This window comes from Podarcis melisellensis, assembly GCF_964234715.1.
Source record: "Podarcis melisellensis genome assembly, chromosome: 8".
Classification (NCBI taxonomy): Eukaryota; Metazoa; Chordata; class Lepidosauria; order Squamata; family Lacertidae; genus Podarcis; species Podarcis melisellensis.
In genome coordinates this window covers 90,007,592-90,028,616 of record NC_138540.1, presented here as the reverse complement: position 1 = coordinate 90,028,616, position 21,025 = coordinate 90,007,592, and the positions used below count along the sequence as shown (strand labels likewise).

The following is a 21,025-nucleotide window of genomic DNA, read 5'->3' as shown; positions in this document are numbered from 1 at the left end:
GACCACAAGTTGGCGCTTTCTATGACTGAGCTCAAGGAAAACAGATAAATTTGAGAATTAGAGCTGTACCTGAACTGGAAAAGGACTCTTTGTTAGAGTTCCTTATGCAGGAATTTGCAGACTGCTGGGATTTGGACTTGGAAAAAGAGGAGTTCAGGATTGTGAGGGCCTTTAGACTTGGAAGAGGAGGGAAGAAGAAGAAGAACAGAATAAGAGACTGCTTGATTACCCTCCGATCTAAAGAAGAGAGAGATAGAATTTTGGGCTGGCACTACGAGAAGACTTTGGTAATACAACAGTCTAGAGTGGAAATATTTAAAGATATCCCAAAACATCTTTTGGACCTTAGATCCAATTTTGGAGATTTGGTTGCCCTGCTGAGAAGGAACAAAATCATCTTCAGGTGGGAATTTCCTCAAGGCCTATCCTTCAGCTTTAAAGGAAGGAAAATTTAAAAAAAAGATCAGCAGAAGATAAAATAAAGTTTCTGATTAAATACGAAGAAGATCTGCAGAAGGGAATCGGAAAAGAGCCAACAGCATTGGACAGAAGATCATCAGATAGAGGACCAGAGCAAAGAGTATTGGAGAGATCACCAAACAGGGGAACATTTGATATATCGACATTATCCTTTGGACTGGACCCCCAGTGAACGTGCCATCATCATTACCAACAGAAGAGGAGCAAGCATTGGGTGCACTTGGGGGGGAATCAAAGTAACCACATGATGGCGCTGCAGGTCTTGAGTTGGAATGTGAATGGACTGAACTCCCCGGAAAAAAGGCGGAGAGTATTTCATTTACTGAAAAAAGAGCATTTGGACTTGATTTGTTTACAAGAAACACATGTGACAAGGCTACACAGGAAGATATTGTATAATAAAAGATTAGGCCAATAATATATCTCATCAGATAAAGTTAAAAAAAGAGGAGTGGTCCTCTATGCAAAGGAGAACCTATCACCAAAATTTATATTTAAAGATGATCAAGGAAGATACGTTGCAATTGAAATTCAAACACAAGGAGAAAAATTCTTGATAGTAGGTATTTATGCACCAAATGAAGGAAAACCGGATTTTTTTAAGAAGTTACATGAGACTGTGATGGACTATATGGATTACAATATGATTTTGATGGGAGATATGAATGGGGTAGTGTCTACAAATATGGATAAGGCACAGAGACAGGTAGTCACCAAGGATGGAAGATTACCAAAAACTTTCTTTGATATGACTGAAAATATGGATTTAGTCGATATCTGGAGAACAAAGAACCCCCTGGGAAGAAAGGGAACCTTCTTCTCTGAGGCTAAAATGACATGGACAAGAATTGACCAAATTTGGGTAACCAGAGGACTGGCTCCGAAGACTAGTAAAGTGGAAATCTGCCCCAAGACCTGCTCCGACCATAATGCCGTGAAGATGGAAATGAAATTGACGCCAATTGGTTCCTTTAGATGGAGGATGAATGATACTTTGTTTAGGAATGAAGAATTCACTAAGAAGGCCCAAAAAACTTTGAGAGACTATTTTGAGATAAATATGAACACTACTGTGGAAAAAAGAGTAATATGGGATGGAAGCAAAGCGGTCATGAGAGGATTTTTGATACAACAGAATGCAATTAAGAAGAGAATTCAAAATGAAAAAAAGACAAAATCCTGGAAAAAATAAAGGAAGGAGAGAAGAAATTGAGGGTGAAACCAAAGTCGCAGGAGATTTTGAAAGAGATAAAAGTTATATCAAGTACAATATATGAAAATGATGAATCAGGAAATAGAATGGAAGATTAAACAGATGAGACAAAAGACATTTGAATCGGCAAATAAGTGTGGAAAACTGTTGGCTTGGCAAATAATAAAAAGACAAAAACTTAATACTATTACAAATTTAGAAGTGGAAGGAAAGACTATACAGAATCCAGTGGAAATTAGAAGGTGCTTCCAGAGGTATTTCAAAAAAACTATATACACAGGAGATGCAGAAAGAAATGGACATTGCTAAATTTTTGAAAATGAATGGACTACAAAAAATTTCCCAGGAAAATAAGTTAATGCTGAATTACAAAATAACGGAACAGGAAGTAGAAGGGGCCATTCAGAACATGCAATTGGGTAAATCTCCAGGACCGGATGGACTGACTTCAAGATACTACAGATCTCTGAAAGAATGGTTAACACAACCCTTAAAGGAAGTCTGCAATGAAATATTGGAAGGGGGAAAAAGCACCAGAGTCGTGGAAGGAAGCGTACATCACACTTATACCGAAAACAGAGACTGAAAAGACACAGCTTAAGAACTACCGCCCCATAGCACTGCTTAATGTGGATTATAAGATTTTTGCAGATATTTTGGCTAGAAGATTAAAAAAGGTGTTAGCAGAAGAAATTCACAAAGATCAAGCGGGTTTTCTCCCGGGCAGAGACTTGTCTGACAATACGAGGAATATAATTAATATCTTAGAAAAACTACAAGTGAAGATCAATACTAAAGCAGTTTTAATATTTGTGGATGCGGAGAAAGCCTTTGACAACATTTCTTGGAGTTTCATGAAGAAGAATTTACTGGGGATGGGGGTTGGTCAAGGTTTTGGAAATGGTATAGGTGCAATTTATTCAGAACAGAAGGCTAAATTAATTGTTAATAATGTAGCGACAGAAGAATTTAAGATTGAGAAAGGAACACGACAAGGTTGCCCAATCTCTCCTTTGCTTTTTATATCGGTCCTGGAGGTTCTGCTAAATATGATTAGAAAGGACCAATTGGTAAAAGGTATACAAGTGTGAGCCAAACAGTACAATCTGAAAGCATTTGCTGACGATTTGGTATTGACTTTACAGGAGCCAGAATCTAGTACTAAAAGAGTATTAGAACTGATTCAAGAATTTGGTCAGGTAGCAGGTTTTAAGTTGAAGAAGATGAAAACCAAGGTTTTAGAGAAAAATCTAACTGAGATTGAGAGAGATAAGTTTCAGAAGGAGACAGGATTAACATTGGTTAAGAAAGTGAAATATTTAGGGGTTAACATGACTGCTAAGAACATGAATTTATTTAAGGATAACTATGAAAAATGTTGGACTGAAGTGAAAAAGGATTTAGAAATATGGTCAAATTTGAAGTTATCGTTGTTAGGCCGAATTGCTGTGATAAAAATGAATGTATTGCTAAGAATGCTGTTTTTGTTTCAAACATTGCAAATTTTGGACAAAATGGACTGCTTCAAGAAGTGGCAGAGAGATATCTCTAGATTTGTCTGGCAGGGCAAGAAGCCTCGTATACAATTTAAGATATTAACTGACGCTAAAGAAAGAGGTGGATTTGCCCTGCCAGACCTCAAACTTTATTATGAATCAGCCGCTTTTTGTTGGCTGAGAGAATGGATGCTTCTTGAAAACACTGATGTGTTGGATTTGGAAGGTTTTAACAATGTATTTGGTTGGCATGCATATCTGTGGTATGATAGGGTTAAAGCACACAAAGCGTTTAAAAACCATATTGTCAGGAAAGCACTATGTAATGTCTGGATAAGATATAAAAACTTGTTAGAAAATAAAACCCCGAGATGGCTGTCATCAATGGAAGCAAAGGCTCAGAAAAAACTCAATATGGAGGCCAAATGGCCGAAGTATTGGGAAATTCTGGAACAAGAGGGAGACAGATTAAAACTGCAGAGTTTTGAAAAACTAAAAAACAGAGTGCGAGACTGGCTCCACTATTATCAAATAATGGAGACATATAATTTGGATAAAAAACTAGGCTTTCAGGTGGAAAAATCAAAACTGGAAACAGAATTGCTAGACCCTAAAAGGGGGATTTATTCACATTGGTTTTCTACGCAAAAGCCACCACCCCTGGCTGTGAGGAGAGTGGCGCCTCCTCCATGAATTCCTCTTCCACTCCCAGCCACTCCGCTCAAACCTTTGCTAAAATCCTGCTCTCCTCCCTCCCCTCCGTCTCAGAGGCTGGGCTTTCTGTCTCATCTCAAGAACCGCCAAAGCACCCGCAGTTGCCTCTTATCTTCTACCCAAACCGTCCACATCAATCCTAAGCGTCTCCTGTTCTGATTTCCATTTTTTGTCTTCTTTTCCAGCTTTTCAGACTTCTCCTCCCTTCCTTTCATGGAGATATCTAGTGCTTCTGTTTTCTTTGTCAGTGTCTCTACTTTAGTGGTCAAATTAGTCACCATTTAATGATTTTTATCAATTCGGGCTAACACAGGCCTGGTGTTAACTGTTTTTGAACTGCCATATTCAAAATCTCCCTCTCCCTTGTTCTCAAAGCAGCTTATTTTCCAACAGCACCTTATCAGTTTGTCAAGGTCACAGAATAACTCTTTCCCAAGATCCTGTTTCCTGCATTCCTCCCTTTTTCAGGGAGCTCTAAGTCCTTTTAAGAGCTCCAATTGTGTTAAGAACTTTAAAAATGAGACCAAACTTTCATAAATCCCTCCGATCACACTCTTGGCACTGAAATAGTTTCTACTCTGTGTGAATTCTCTGATGGGAAATGAGATTGTTGCTTTGACTGAAGCTCTTTCCACATTCCACACACTGATATGGTTTCTCCCCTGTATGGATTTTGTGATGGGCTGTGAGACTTTCTTTCCTGGTGAAGCTCTTTCCACATTCCAGACACTGATAGGGTTTCTCCCCTGTATGAATTCTTTGATGGGAATTGAAGCTTATTTTCCAGGTGAAGCTCTTTCCACATTCCAGGCACTGATAGGGTTTCTCCTTTGTATGAATTCTACGATGGTAAGTGAAACTGCTCTTTTGACTGAAGCTCTTTCCACATTCCAGGCACTGATAAGGTTTCTCCCCTGTATGAATCCTTTGATGGGAAAGGAGTGGGGAGATCTGACTGAAGCTTTTTCCACATTCCAGGCACTGATAGGGTTTCTCCCCTGTATGAATCCTTTGATGGGAAGTGAGATAGGAACTCCGAGTGAAGCTCTTTCCACATTCCACACACTGAAAGGGTTTCTCCCCTGTATGAATTCTTTGATGTAAAGTGAAACTGTGCTTTCTAATGAAGCTCTTTCCACATTCCAGGCACTGAAAGGGTTTCTCCCCTGTATGAATGCTTTGATGGGAAGCGAGTTCGGAGCGCATCCTGAAGCTTTTTCCACACTCCAAGCAGAGATATGGTTTTTCCCTTGTATGAATTCTATGATGGCAAGTGAGAGTGTAGCTGCGACTGAAGCTCTTTCCACACTCCAAGCATTGATATGGTTTCTCCCCTGTATGAATTCTACGATGTGAAGTGAGATTGGCACTCCGACTGAAGCTCTTTCCACATTCCACGCACTGATAGGGTTTCTCCCCTGTATGAATCCTTTGATGGGAAAGGAGTTGGGAGCTCTGACTGAAGCTCTTTCCACATTCCACGCACTGAAAGGGTTTCTCCCCTGTATGAATTCTTTGATGTGAAGTGAAATTGTGCTTTCTAATGAAGCACTTTCCACATTCCACGCACTGAAAGGGTTTCTCCCCTGTATTAATTCTTTGATGGGAAGCGAGTTCGGAGCGCATCCTGAAGCTTTTTCCACACTCCAAGCAGAGATATGGTTTTTCCTTTGTATGAATTCTACGATGGCAAGTGAGATTGTAGCTGTGACTGAAGCTCTTTCCACACTCCAAGCATTGATATGGTTTCTCCCCTGTATGAATTCTACAATGGGAAGTGAGATTGTACCTGTGACTGAAGCTCTTTCCACATTCCACGCAATGATAGGGTTTCTCCCCTGTATGAATCCTTTGATGGGAAGTGAGTTCAAAGCTCGTCCTGAAGCTCTTTCCACATTCTACGCACTGAAAGGGCTTCTCTCCTGTATGAATTCTACGATGGGAAGTAAGATCTTGGTTGTGACTGAAGTTCTTTCCACATTCCACACACTGATAGGGTTTCTCCCCTGTATGAATCCTTTGATGGGAAGTGAGATTGGCACTCCGAGTGAAGCTCTTTCCACATTCCACGCACTGAAAGGGTTTCTCCCCTGTATGAAGTCTTTGATGGGAGGTGAGAGAGGAGCTAGCAGTGAAGCTCTTTCCACACTCCAAGCAGTGATAGGGTTTCTCCCCTGTATGAAGTCTTTGATGGGAGGTGAGAGAGGAGCTAGCAGTGAAGCTCTTTCCACACTCCAAGCAGTGATAGGGTTTCTCCCCTGTATGAATTCTTTGATGGGAAGTGAGCTTGGCCCTCTGATTGAAGCTCTTTCCACATTCCAAGCACTGATAGGGTTTCTCCCCTGTATGAATCCTTTGATGGGAAGTGAGCTTGGCCCTGTGATTGAAACTCTTTCCACATTCTACACACAGATAGGGTTTCTCCCCTGTATGAAACCTTTGATGGGAAGACAGCTTGGCCCTCTGATTGAAGTTCTTTCCACATTCCAAGCACTGATAGTGTTTCTTCTCAAGGGGATTTCTTTGATGGGAAGTGGCATGGGAGCTCTGACTGAAGCTCTCTCCACAGTCTGAATCCTGATATGGATCCTCTACAGTGTGGATTTCGTTGTAGTCTCCCTTGTTCTTCATTTCCAATTCATCACCACCTGAAACTAAGAGGCAAACGGATTAGAGTCTCGGGAAGAAGTGAAGTCCCAAATTATGGAACAATGCTAATTAATACTTGGGACAGGGGAAGAACCGAAGGGAGTTAGATGTTACAATGTTCCTTTTGTTCTGTAAAAATGTATAGTTTCGTATACAAATCAAGCTGAATACTATATGTTTTCTCTCTCTAGTTTTTAAAAGTACAGCTTAACCTGGTAACGTCATTTTGTTCAAATTTAAATATGGATCTGTACTATCTTCATAAATAAAATGTGCTTTTATTATTACCATATTTTGCGCTCTATTGGACGCACCGGACCACAGGACGTACCTTGTTTTTAGAGGGGGAAATCAAGGGGGAAAATATTATTCCCCCCCCAGCCCCAAAGAGCCACAGACAGGATGCGCACAGCCTGTCTGCTTCTCCTAGGGCTGCTCGGGGCTGCGGGGGAAGCCCGGGTTCCCCCCCCCCAGTCCCAAAGAGCAAAGAAACAAAGACAGTGAGCGGGATCCCTAGCCGTGCAACCTCTTCAGCCAGGAGCTAAACCTCTCCAGCGCGGCTAAAGAAGAAGACAAGGCAGAAAGCACGATCCATCCCGCTCGCTGCCTTGGCCTCCTCTTTAGCCTTGCGCAGCATCTTTAGCCTTGTGCAATGGGATGGATCGCGCCCGCTGTCCACCGGGGCTGGACTAGATGGCTCCTGGGGTTCCCTTCCAACCCCACAATTCTATGACCTCGGAAGGTGTTGGGGGTCTCCACCACTGGAGGCTGTTAAGCAGCTGCTGGGGGACCATCTGCCTGGCGTTCTTTAGCTGTGATTCCTACATTGTGAGGGGGCTGGGCTAGATGACCCTCGGGTGGCCCTCCCAACTCTATACAGTCCTACAATTCTGCGGCAGGAGATCCACAGCCACTTCACACAATGCCCACTCCCAATTTGCATCGGAGAGACATGTTGCTTCAGTGTCTAGGTAGGTACCCCCCTACCTGCCACTCTTCCCCCACCCCACTTAAGCCGAGGGAATACCTGCCCAGAAAAGCTCCCAGGTGAGGCAAGGGTTAAGATCTACCTCTGGTAAATGGCTTTGTATCCCCCCTCTTTCCCTTTTCTCTTCCTCTTCTATGCTATTTCCTTCTTTTGTGTTTTGTTTAATCTGTTTTTATTGTATACTAAAATAAAAGCTGCAAAGTTTCCTTTTTTATAATATCCCCCCCTCCAAACTAAAACGTTAGATAAAAACACTGATCCAGAGGAAAAGAAGGGGGTGGAGAAAGGACGGAAAAAGAAAAAGAGGTAGAGATAGAGAGATTTTTAAAAAGTTGGCTTCTTTAGCCTCGCACAGCCTCCCGCAGCTGGAGAGGCGCGCAAGGCTTTTCCCCAGGAGGGAGAAGGGACTGACTGGCCTCCTGGGGAAAAGCCCGCAAGAAGCTTGTGTGTGGCTCTTGGGGGCTTTTCACATAGAGAGATGTCTTGCATTACAAAACAGATAGGATGAGCCAATAGGGAGCCTTACCAAGAGAGTCCAAGATCCCACGATTCTCCTCCATGACTTCCTTATGGAGAGCTCTCTGGTCAGGATCCAGCAACGCCCACTCCTCATCTGTGAGTTGGACAGCCACATCTTCAAAGCACACTGGACCCTAACAGAACAGGAAAAAGGCTGTCCTCTTAGAGAACATTCCCTTGGCTCTGTTGTTTTCTACAGCGGCCAGACCGCTCTCTGCCTTCCTCATCCCTCCTCTCTCCTGCTGCAGCTTCTGCCTCGGAGTCTGGGCTGCTCTCTGCCACAGACTCCCTCTGCTCCCTGAGCCCTCTTCCCTCTCCAGCTTCAGACCCCTCCTCCTCCTCCTCCTCCCAGTCGGCTCCCTCTTCTCTGGCTCCTCCCACCACTCCTCTGCATCCAACTGCATCCAGCCAGTCTGCATCCCAGCGCTCCTTCCCCACAAGGCTCCTTCCCCCTACCTGATCTGGGTCCACAGCTGCTGCCTCCCCTCCACCACCATGAAAAGATGAGGGAGCAGGTCTTGGTGGCATCATTCCGTCACCTGGGAGAGACAAAGGTAAGTGGGAAACTGTAAGTGCATCTCTCAGTACAGATGGGGCTTCGTTCAAGTCTCCCCTGCTAGCTTCCGGTTCCGCTCTGCTTTAATGGAGGCAGCGGGAGATCATTGGCAAAGGAAAAACAAGGACGATTGAGGGTAATTCTCCTTGCAAGTTGCCCCCAGGGACAGGGGGGAACGGGCTTCACTCCCAGTTTGTCTCGGTACCAGGTTCCGGCTCTGGCATGGATTGCGGGAGGCAGGGAGGCGCTGAGTGCAAAAGCCCTTCACCTGCCAAAAACCCTCGTTCGCTGCCATTAAGAAGCAGAGGTTCTCCTGTCAATTAGAGTTCAATGTGGACTAATGTACAGGCGTTGCTGGAAGAGATGAGATCATAAACTGCGGAACTGAACCAGCTGCAAGGTCTTTAAGGTTTGAATTTGGGAATAAACTTCATTTGGTGCAAAAGACAGTGGGTGGGGGGAGGGGAGTCTATGGCTTCTTTATATAAAGTTTTCTTCTCTGCATTAATGATTTGGCAGCCTACCATTGAATACTAGTTCAAAATATCTATGTACAGGTGAGCAGGGATGAAACTGGACTGCAGATATGGAATATAACATCAAATGGAACTGTGCGTGGGGGGGGAAAGGAAAAAGGGAGGGAAGCTATTTTGCAAAATGTTTACGATGGAAAATTAGAGCTGACTCTTCCCCATCCTTTATTATATACAGACTGAACTGAATAATGCTAAAAGGACTTGGAATTTAATTTAATTGGATAAATGCGCATTTATCTAAGGCCAGACAGCAGGATGTAAGGAATCTGAAAGTTGTGTAGGAGCTGATAAGGTTCACTACTGATTCATTTGCAATTCTGACAGATCCCTCTCTTTCCCAGGCGGAGAAGAAAAATGGGAAAAACTGATTATCTATTGGGATAGTGTGATTTTTGCAGTTGCTGTTAAAGTTGCCAAACAATGAAGCACAGGACAGAGCGATGGAGAATTTCTGAAACCACAATGGGATATTAGCTCCAACCAAGGAATGATGGAGAACAGCAACAACCAGGAAAAGATAAAATATTTTACAAGGACAGGAAAAAACATCACGAACAGAAAGATTGCCGCACATGGGAAGAGTAAGGATACAGCTGGAGTGCCTCACTTGCTGCTGCTGCACTGTGAGTGTTGGGGAAGGCCGCTCCCTCCTCAGGTAATTCCACCTGGCCTAGGGGGCGGGGCCCAGACTCACCTACGCCACAGCTTTAAGGACACTGGTGCTGCTGCAGCAAATGTTTATTAATCCGGGAAGATTGTTCTTTCAGGGCTCTACCACCCCCATCGATCCCCGGCATTGAATATGTTGGCCTAGTGTGGGGCTCCGAGGTGAGCTTGGCTGTCTGGCTGGTGTACCGGCAACCTAGCGCACCAGCAGCCACCCTGTCAGGCCTATTGGAGGCGGTGGCCAGCTGGGCCTTGGAGTTCTCTAACCTTTTGGTGTTGGGGGACTTCAACATCCATGCTGATGCCACTCCCTCCTCACAGTCTCTGGACCTGGTGTCTTCCATGGCGACACTAGGGCTCTCCCAGTTTGTTTCGGGCCCCACACATCAAGCAGGCCACACTCTGGATTTGATCTTTGGCGTCGGTATAGATGTGATCATGTATCCTTCGATGAAAGTGCCATGGTCTGATCACTACGCACTGAAAGCCAGGATTGATTTCCCACCCCCACCCTGCTTAGATGGCGAGCCGATTTGGGCTCACCCGCAGAGGCTGATGGACCCTGAAAGATTCTGCCAAGCCTTGCGGGACCTTGCTCCCCCGGCGACTCATTGACTGAGCTTGTTGAGGGCTGGAATATCCAGCTCCTGGCAGCCATCGATGAGATCGCACCTAAGCACCCTCTGCGACCCCGCAGAAACCGGGCTCCCTGGTTTACCGAGGAGCTCCGGAAAATGAAGCGGGACCTCAGACGGATAGAGCGAGTATGGCGGGGTGCCCGTGACGGAGCCTCAAGAACATCTTATAGGGTTTTTATGAAAACCTATGAGATGGCAGTGAAGGCCGCGAAGAAGTCCTACTTCTCGGCCTCCATTGCATCCGCTAGCTCTCGCCCGGCGCAATTATTTAGTATAATTAGGTCTTTAACGTCCCTTGAAGGACAGCCAAATTTAAATAACAATTTGACACACAGCTGTGAGGCATTTGCAAGCTTTTTTGCGGAGAAGGTCTTGTTGCTCTGCCATGACCTCCCTGCCAATTTGGATACAATAAAGGAACTGGAGGCCCCTCGACTGTCCTCGGGTCCAGTATTGGACCACTTTGACCGGATATCCCCAGCCAACATGGACAGACTCCTCCGAGCTGGAAAGCCCACCACCTGTCCTCTCGACCCGTGCCCGTTTTGGCTGATTAGAGCGTGTCCAGATGAAGTGCGGGCCCCCCTAGGGGGATATCATCAATTTGTCCCTTGGCACCTGGATATTCCCAGGGGAACTGAAGGAGGCAGTGGTGCGCCCGCTCTTAAAAACATCATTAGATCCCTTAGATCTATCCAATTACCGCCCGGTTTCGAATCTTCCATTCCTGGGTAAGGTGATTGAGAGAGCGGTTGCTGAACAGCTTGGCAGGTTTCTGGATGAAACATCGGCTCTGGATCCATTCCAGTCCGGCTTCCGTGCTGGTCATGGGACCGAGACGGCTCTGGTCGCCCTGACAGATGATCTCTGCGGGAAGCTGGATCGAGGCGGGTCGGGGCTGCTGATTCTTCTAGACCTGTCAACAGCCTTTGACATGGTCGATCACGAACTCCTGGACCACTGCCTTGCCGACGTGGGGATCCAGGGCACAGTCCTTCAATGGCTGCGCTCGTTTCTCTCTGGTCGGGGACAGAGGGTGGCGCTTGGGGGGGAACTGTCATCGCGTCACTCCTTGGTGTGTGGAGTGCCTCAGGGTGCAATACTCTCCCCGATGCTTTTCAACATCTTTATGCGCCCCCTCGCCCAGCTTGTCCGGAGTTTTGGGCTGGGCTGCCACCAGTATGCTGATGACACCCAACTATCTGTTGATGGATGGCCATCCTGACTCGGCCCCAGACACACTGATCAGATGTTTGGAAGCTGTGGCTGGATGGTTACATGGGAGCCGGTTGAAGTTAAATCCTTCGAAGACAGAGGTCCTCTGGCTGGGACGGGACGATATGGGATTGAGGGGGCAACTCCCATCTTTTGCGGGGGTGCAGTTAATGCCAGCACCGTCCGTTAAGAGTTTGGGTGTAATCTTCGATACCTCCCTCTCTATGGAGGAGCAGATTACAGCTATAACAAAGGCGGCATTTTTTCATCTCCGACAAGCTAAGCAGTTGGCTCCTTACCTCTCTCGCCCTGACCTAGCCACTGTGATCCACGCGACGGTCACCTCCAGACTGGATTATTGTAACTCGCTGTACGTGGGGCTGCCCTTGAGACTGACCCAGAAACTCCAGTGGGTGCAGAATGCCGCGGCGAGACTCCTTATGGGGTCTTCACTGAGAGATCACATTCATACGGTACTATACCAGCTGCACTGGCTCCCGGTGGAGTACAGGATCAGGTTTAAGGTGCTGGTTTTAACCTTTAAAGCCCTATACGGCCTAGGACCCTCGTACCTACGGGACCGCCTCTCCTGGTATGCCCCACAGAGGAACTTACAGTCTGCAAATAAAAACATCTTGAAGGTCCCAGGCCACAGAGAGGTTAGGCTGGTCTCAACTAGAGCCAGGGCTTTCTCGGCTGCGGCTCCAATCTGGTGGAACGCTCTGTCACAAGAGACTAGGGCCCCGCGGGACCTGACATCTTTCCGCAGGGCCTGCAAGACAGAGCTGTTCCGCCTGGCCTTTGGTCAGGGCGCAGCCTGACTCCCTTCTCTGGCAATCAGCACAGAATTTTGCTTAACGGTTGCCATCAATTTGATTTTAATTAATTTTTAGAATGAGATGTTTTTAGAATGTTGGATTATTTGATTGTTGTTAGCTGCCCTGAGCCCGGATTCGGCTGGGGAGGGTGGGATATAAATAAAAATTGTTATTATTATTATTATTAGTGAGAGATTTTACTTTCTTGGGCTCCATGATCACTGCAGATGGTGACAGCAGTCACGAAATTAAAAGACGCCTGCTTTTTGGGAGAAAAGCAAAGACAAACATATATAGCATCTTAAAAAGCAGAGACATCACCTTGCCAACAAAGGTCCTTATAGTAAAAGCTCTGGTTTTCCCAGGAGTGACGCATGGAAGTGAGAGCTGGACCATAAAGAAGGCTGATCGCCAAAGAATTGGTGCTTTTGAATTCTGGTGCTGGAGGAGACTCTTGAGAGTCCCATGGACTGCAAGAAGATCCAACCTCTCCATTCTGAAGGAAATCAGCCCTGAGTGCTCACTGGAAGGACAGAGCCTAAAGCTGAGACTCCAGTACTTTGGCCACCTCCTGAGAAGAGAAGACTCCCTGGAAAAGACCCTGATGTTGGGAAAGATGGAGGGCACAAGGAGAAGGGGACGACAGAGGACGAGATGGTGGGATAGTGTTCTTGAAGGTGCCAGCATGAGTTTGACCAAACTGCGGGAGGCAGTGGAAGAAAGGGGTGCCTGGCGTGCTCTGGTCCAGGGGGTCACGAAGAGGCGGACACGACTAAACGACTAAACAACAACAAATATTATTTGATGTTTCAATACGAATGGAAGTCATTAATACTGCAGCTGTTGTATAAAGGATTGTTATCTTGACAGGAGTGTAATTGAAATTAATAAGATTCTGGAATGCAGAAATCAAGAAAATCATCAAACCATCAGTTTTAGCATGTGTGGGGGAAATATATTATATAATTTGGTATCTTAAAAATTGGTATTGCTAATTGTATTGTAATTTTGCATTGTAATAATAATAATAATAATAATAATAATAGTAATATTAATAATTTATTATTTGTACCCCGCCCATCTGGCTGGGTTTCTCCAGCCACTCTGGGCGGCTTCCAACAAAGATGAAAGATACACTAAATTGTCACATATTAAAAACTTCTCTGAACAGGGCTGCCTTCAGATGTCTTCTGAATGTCAGGTAGATGTTTATCGCTTTGACATCTGATGGGAGGGCGTTCCACAGGGTGGGCACCACTACCAAGAAGGCCCTCTGCCTTGTTCCCTGTAACTTGGCCTCTCGCAGTGAGGGAACCGCCAGAAGGCCCTTGGAGCTGGACCTCAGTGTCCGGGCAGAACGATGGGGGAGGAGACGCTCCTTCAGATATACTGGACCGAGGCCGTTTAGGGCTTTAAAGGTCAACACCAACACTTTGAATTGTGCTCGGAAACATACTGGGAGCCAATTTAGGTCTTTCAAGACCGGTGTTATATGGTCTCGGCGGCCGCTCCCAGTCACCAGTCTAGCTGCCACATTCTGGATTAGTTGTAGTTTCTGGGTCACCTTCAAAGGTAGCCCCACATAGAGCGCATTGCAGTAGACCAAGCGGGAGATAACCAGAGCATGTACCACTCTGGCAAGACAGTCCGCAGGCAGATAGGGTCTTATCCTGCGTACCAGATAGAGCTGGTAAACAGCTGCCCTGGATACAGATTTGACCTGTGCCTCCATGGACAGCTCTGAGTCCAAAATGACTCCCAGGCTGTGCACCTGGTCCTTCAGGGGCACAGTTACCCCATTCAGGACCAGGGAATACTCCACACCTGCCCGCCTCCTGTCCCCCAAAAACAGTACTTCTGTTTGTCAGGATTCAATCTCAATCTGTTAGCCGCCATCCATCCTCCAACTGCCTCCAGACACTCACACAGGACCGTCACCGCCTTCACTGGTTCTGATTTAAAAGAGAGGTAGAGCTGGGTATCATCTGCATACTGATGAACACCCAGCCCAAACCCCCTGATGATCTCTCCCAGCGGCTGCATGTAAATGTTGAAAAGCATGGGGGAGAGGACAGAACCCTGAGGCACCCCACAAGTGAGCGGCCAGGGGTCTGAACACTCATCCCCCACCACCACTTTCTGAACACGGCCCAGGAGGAAGGAGCGGAACCACTGTATGACAGTGCCCCCAGCCCCTCAAGACAGTCCAGAAGGATGTTATGGTCGATGGTATCAAACGCCGCTGAGAGATCCAGCAGAACTAGGAAACAGCTCTCACCTTTGTCCCGCCGGAGATCATCAACCAGTGCGACCAAGGCAGTTTCAGTCCCATGATGAGGCCTGAATCCCAACTGGAAGGGATCCAAATGGTCCGCTTCTTCCAGGCGTGCCTGGAGTTGTTCAGCAACCACTCGCTCAATTACCTTGCCCAAGAATGGAAGATTTGAGACTGGGCGATAGTTGGCCATCGTGGCCACATCTAAAGATGGTTTTTTAAGAAGCGGTTTAATAACCGCCTCTTTCACCGGGTCTGGGAAGGCTCCCTCACGGAGGGAAGCATTCACCACCCCACGAAGCCCATCGCCCAGTCCTTCCCGGCTAGCTTTTATAAGCCAGGATGGGCAAGGATCCAGGAGACAGGTGGTTGGTTTCACTCGTCCAAGCAGCCTGTCCACATCCTCGGAGGTAACAGATTGGAATTGATCCCACACAACTTGACTAGACAGGACTCTAGCACTCTCCCGCCCTGGCCCTGCTCCCACGGTGGAGTCTACTTCTTCCCGAATCTGAGCAATTTTATCTGCAAAAAACTTTGCAAAATCATTGCAGGAGATCATGTGGCCCGTACTGGGCCCCGATGTTGCAGGTGGTTCCGCTAAATTGTGAACGACCTGAAAAAGTCTCCTGCTGCTGTTTTCTGCAGATGCAATAGAGGCAGTGAAGAAAGTCTTCTTCGCCGTCGCTATTGCCACTTGGTAGGCTCGGCGTTGAGCTCTAACCTGTGTCCGGTCAGATTCGGAATGAGTTATCCGCCACCGGCGCTCTAGCCGTCTCAACGATTGTTTCAGTGCCCTCAGATCCGTGGAAAACCACGGGGCTCTCCGGGCTCCATGCAAACGGAGAGGGCACTTCGGAGCCAAACAGTCAATAGCCCTGGTTAACTCCACATTCCAGCGAGCCACCAGGGAATCGGCTGAAAGGCCATCAACATGGGATAAAGCATCCCCTACCACTCTCTGGAAACCATTTGGATCCATTAAGTGGCGGGGGCGGACCATCCGAATCGGTCCCTCCTCCCTGCAGAGGGGATGGATCACAGAGAAGTCCAGTTGCACCAGGAAGTGATCTGACCATGGCACTTCTTTCGTTTCGCTTTTACTTAGTGTCAGATCACCAACATCCATAGAGGTAAACAGCAGGTCCAAGGCATGTCCAGTGGGTTGGGCCAGACTTATTCAGGGACAGCCCCATGGAGGCCATGCTTTCCACGAAGTCCCGAGCGGCCCCTTGTAAGGTCGTGTCGGCATGGATGTTAAAATCCCCTAGGACAACCAAGCTAGGTGTTTCCAGGAGAACATCCGCCACGACCTGAAGCAGCTCGGGCAGGGAATCCTTGGTGCAGCGGGGAGGTCGGTACACCAAAAGGAATCCTGTACTGCCCCTATTGCCCAACTTCCAGAACATGCACTCAGAAAACTGGGTCTTCCCAATAGGACGCCTGGTGCAAACTAATGACTTCCTAAAAATCACTGCAACCCCCCCTCCCCGCCCACATGACCTGGGTTGCTGTGCGTAAGAGAAACCTGGTGGACAAGCAGCGGCAAGGACAGGCCCATCTGCTTCATCCAACCAAGTCTCTGTTACACATGCCAGGTCAAGTCCTCCATCCATGATCAAGTCATGGATGGCAGTGGTCTTATGAATCATTGACCTGGCATTGCATAGCAGCACCTTCAGGTCATGTGGGTATCCCTTGCTGATTCTAGTATCCATCCGGTCAGGACCAGACCCGGAGGCAGGAATAGTCCTCAGACAACGACTAAACCTGCCTCCTCTGTAATGACATGGTCTGGTCTCCCCCCCCCCCCCCGAGCGCTGGGCTCCAGGAGTCTTCCCCCAAAAGATGTAAAGAACTCAGAGATTAGTTTCAAAAACAAGAGAATGTGCCAAATGGGGGAGAAAACACTCCTTCCTCCTTACCCAGAGGCCTCACTCTAGCGTCCAAGGGAGTCTTCTCTGCCTCAGAAGAATCAAGACCCATTTCTGCCCAAAGATCCTTCCTCTGAAAGAGCAACAAGGATTCAAAACAGAGAATGGGGAGAAGGGTTAGAGAAGGAACGGCAGAGGCAAGCGCTTTCGGGGGACAGAGGTGAAAGCTGCTTCCTGCTTCTGCTAGACTGGTGTCTGGGGTTGGCTGCCAGAATCATGAAACATTGGTCCTCAAGGATCTTCACTGGCTCCCAGAACATTTCCCAGCACAATTCAAAGTGTTGGCCTGAAAGGCCCACTATACCCAAAGGAGCGTCTCCATGAAATGAGGTCCAGTTCCGAGGGTCTTCTGCTGATTCCCTCACTGTGGTAAGTGAAGTTACAGGGAACCAGGGAGAAGAAAACCCTCCCATCAGGTGAGAAGGAGATCAGAAAATGCATAACTTTTAGAAGACATCTGATGTCTTCTTCTGCTTTTATATGTGCTGGAAGGCACCCAGCCACATGGGTGTGGTATTAATAAGAAGAAGAAGGAGGAGGAGGAGGAGGAGGAGAGGAAGAAGGAGAAGATCTGTTCCTAGATGCTTTCCAAAAAAGGAGGGGCCATTAGGAAATGATTTGGGAATACTCTCCCTCCTCTTTGGAGCCCCTTGGGAGTATCCAGAGGAAAGTGCCCTACCTGAGTGGAGTGCCCTACCTGGGTGGATGGAGCAGCCAAGTAATTTCATTGTCCCCGAGAGGGGGCAATGACAATAAAGATATTATTATTATTATTATTATTATTATTATTATTATTATTAAGTCTCTCTCACCTGCTGCTCTGCCTGCTTCCTCTCCTCTGCCTGACTCAGGAGGAAACCTTCGGCCAGAGCCACCGCCTGGGAACTGGTCTCTGCTCCGCATTCCCTCACCCAGATCTCCATCTCCAGGGGAAGGACAGCCAGGAACTGCTCCAAGATCACCAGGTCCAGCATCTCAGCTTTCGTGTGCCTTTCCGGCTTCAGCCACTGATGGTCAAGATGGTAGAACTGGCTGCAAACCTCTCGGGGTCCTTTGGCCTCCTGGGAGCAGAACTGCCTGAGCTGCTGGCTCTGCACCTCTAAGCAAGGGGTGTCCTCCTCATCCAGGATCTTCTGCATGGATTTTTCCCAGAATCCCCCACTGCTCCCCGTTTCCATGGCATGGCCTCTTCCTGCTTCAGGGCCAGCTGAGTCTTGCTCATCCATCTGGGCTCTCCGGAAGTCTCCAAGAGATCAGAAGGAGCCCCTTGGTCCTCTGCAAAGTTCTAGTGCAAAGTGCAGCAAATCCTATGAATCAAACACACTAATCTATTGTAAGATCAATACACAGCCAAGAGAAGAAGAATGTTCCCTGAGGAAGCATGGATGAGTCTTCCTAGGAACCAGGGCTGGATTGCCACCGTCCCTGTTGTTGTTTAGTCATTTAGTGGTGTCCGCCTCTTCGTGACCCCCAGGACCAGAGCACGCCAGGCACTCCTGTCTTCCACTGCCTCCCGCAGTTTAGTCAAACAAATAAAGAATTAGGGAGGGAAATGCCCTACATACAGAGATTTATGAATAGAGAGAGAAGCTAAAGCGTTCGCAAGGAGGACGGTTTGTAAGCAGAGGTATTCCTGTCCTTCTCCCTCATGTCCCTCTTAATATCCTTCCCCCTCAGAATATTGTCCCTCGTAATGTCCTTCTCTGTCCTAACTGTCCAGGGCCTGAGGTCCCTCTGGCTCCCTCCCGGACCCCCAGCCTCTCTTCCCTCCCCTTCCCGCCTCCCGGGGCAGGGAGTTCCGCAGGCTTCCCCCGAGAGGAGACCCACCAGAGCCCGGCAGGCGAAGGCGAGGCCGCTCTGGCCCAGGAGACCCTCTGGCCGGAAGGGACGTCGGAGGGGGAGGAGCGGCCCGTTTTCCTTTCCTGTCCTCTCTAGGAAGCCAGCTCGGGGGCTCTTAACCCTTGGCGAGCCGGGCGCGCCCCGCTCATCCTTCTCTCTCCCTGCCGAGGAGCCCGGGGCGTCAAGCGGGCGGAGAGGAGGAGGCAGGGAAGAAGCAGGACTGGGCGCGTGTGCGTGTGAAGTATCTTTGGCTTGGCGCTTGCTGGTCATTTTCTGACAGGATTTTTTTCTCTTTTTAATCAAAGAACTTCCCTCCTCTATTAAACTGGTTGTTCTGTGTCTCTGGGTACGTTTCTGTGTGGGATTTTACTTGGTATCACGGCTCTTTTCCCCCCGGCACCCTTGGGCCCGCCCTTCAGGGTTGTCGTTTTGAGACCCCACTTCCTCCCTGGGTTACTTTTTCTGAGTATTACTGCTCCCCCTGAGTCTCCTTTGATTTCATCTCCCAAGGTAGAGACTTCAGTTACTGTTTTCAGCCTAAATGAGCAGGATCCTCTTGAAAACCTTGCTCTGAACTGATGAGCTGTTGGAGCTCATCTAACTTTCCTCCCGTCTGTCCAGAGCTTGGTCAGTTCGGCTGCCCAGTTGGGCCGAAGTCTCTCCTGGTTTCCTTTTAATTTCACGAAAGGCTTTTTGGCTTTGTTCTGCAGTCAGTCCAAAGCGCACTTTCACTCTCTCTTGAAATGTGAGGGAATCGGAGGTTTCATCCTCTCTGAGACCTGAGTATATTTCACTCAAAATTCCACATATCTGTGGGCGTAAGGGCAGCACCCAGTTTTCCTCATGAATGTTTAAGTCTGCCAGTCCGCTCACAACTAAATAGGATCTGTGTGGGTTTTAACTTCCTATCCCACCTCTGCCCCCAATTAATATGTGACGACGCAAGGGCTCTTTTCCCCCCGGCAGCCTTGGGCCTGTTCTCTCTCTTAAATATAGTGCACCCTCCTCACAGAACACAATTCCCACAAATGCCCTCCAACTACCTCAGATTATCTTGTGGGAGACTTGGGTGAGGTAAAACTCACTAATTGGGAGTCTCAGGAAGGATTTCTTCAAATAAGCATTAACGATTTTATTTAACAAGGAAGTTTATGACACGAGTGGATAAAACATAGGATATTTCAGTTTACAATGTTATTTCCCTTCAAGGTTTTCTCAGTTGTTTCACACTTAAGACTTTTGCCCCTGTATGAATTCTTTGATGGACAGGAAGCTGGCGGCTGTCACTGAAGCTCTTTCCACATTCCTAGCAGTGATAAGGTTTCTCCCCTGTATGAATTCTGTGATGGGAAGTGAAACTGTCCTTTCGACTGAAGCTTTTTCCACATTCCAAGCACTGACGGGTTTTCTTCTCAATGGGATTTCTTTGATTTGAAGTGGAATGGGGGCTCTGACTGAAGCTCTCTCCGTACTCTGAATATGACTTCCCCACTGTTTGGCTTTTGTCGCGGTCTCCCTCATTCTCCTTCTCCAATTCATCATCACCTGCAACTAAGTGACAAACAGATTAGAGCCTCAGGAAGCAATGGAGCCCCAAATTATGGAGCAGTGCTAATTAATGCTTGTGACAGGGAAAGAACTGAAGGGAGTTAGATGTGAGGTCTTCCTCCAGGGTTCACTGCCTGAGGTTCAAAAAGCCTGCTTATTTTCTGGGATGGATTTTGTTTGGCCCAATCTTGGGATCTGTGCCATCTCCAATGTCACTCGTCTCTTTAGTCAGCCAAGGACAGAATGAAGAAGAACAGAAACAAAACATCTTACAGAAGCCACTTCAACTTCCTGAATCACTTTGAAGATACATTTAAGAAGGCCTGGGCAGTTTACAGGAGCCTGAAAAAAATATGGGGGGGGTGTCTTATCTGCCCTGGAGGATCTTCCCCCCTGCTCAGCACCTTGCACCTCTGGTGACCCTGCCCCTATGAGTGGATGGGGGCTGCTGATGGATGGAGTCTGAGGGGGAAGGAGAGCAGTCAGCGCCCCTCCTCCTCCTTCTGTGCATCTGACCAGAGCCATGCCTGCTTTCCTGAGGCCTTTCCTCTGCTTCTGCCCCCATGAAGGTTCCCTGATGGGAGGCTGTGGGGGCTGCAGACAGGCCAGCCCTTCAAGAGCAAAAGGGGGCCATCTTGGAGGGGGGGTAGGCATAATATTAAACCTTTCTGAGAGCGTCCGAGATCCCCCAATTCTCCTCCATGACTTCCTTATGGAGGGCTCTCTGGTCAGGATCCAGCAATGCCCAGTCCACATCTGTGAAATGGACAGCCACATCTTCAAAGCACACTGGACCCTAAAAGAAAAAGGTTGTCCTCTTAGAGAACATAAAGGCGAACTGTTACACTTTGTTATTTTCTGCCTCTTCATTGATGTTCTGTATTAATTGGATTCTTTTCCTGCACATTTTATGGATGCATATTTTGATGTGTTAATGGAAT

General features: G+C 47.5%; 2 protein-coding genes across 4 annotated transcripts in view; both read right to left on the bottom strand.

The window, feature by feature from the left end:
* Positions 1–18,587, bottom strand: part of LOC309375963 (uncharacterized protein) — a 34,728-nt gene extending 16,141 nt beyond the window's left edge. Inside the window, exon 1 of the mRNA XM_081922021.1 lies at positions 18,525–18,587. The gene's annotated coding sequence lies outside the window, so the exon portion shown is untranslated. The remainder of the gene's footprint in view (positions 1–18,524) is intronic.
* LOC309376014 (uncharacterized protein) overlaps positions 1–21,025 on the bottom strand; it is a 77,970-nt gene that overhangs the window by 32,625 nt on the left and 24,320 nt on the right. For 2 of the 3 annotated variants that reach the window (XM_081922150.1, XM_081922152.1), the window contains one exon: positions 20,098–20,873. In XM_081922150.1, coding sequence (XP_081778276.1) covers positions 20,313–20,873 — 561 coding nt within the window. In that variant the 3' untranslated portion in view covers positions 20,098–20,312. Of the gene's footprint in view, positions 1–8,066; positions 8,194–8,515; positions 8,599–16,688; positions 16,771–20,097; positions 20,874–21,025 lie in introns of those variants that run through there. The other variant, XM_081922151.1, reaches the window with a different exon arrangement.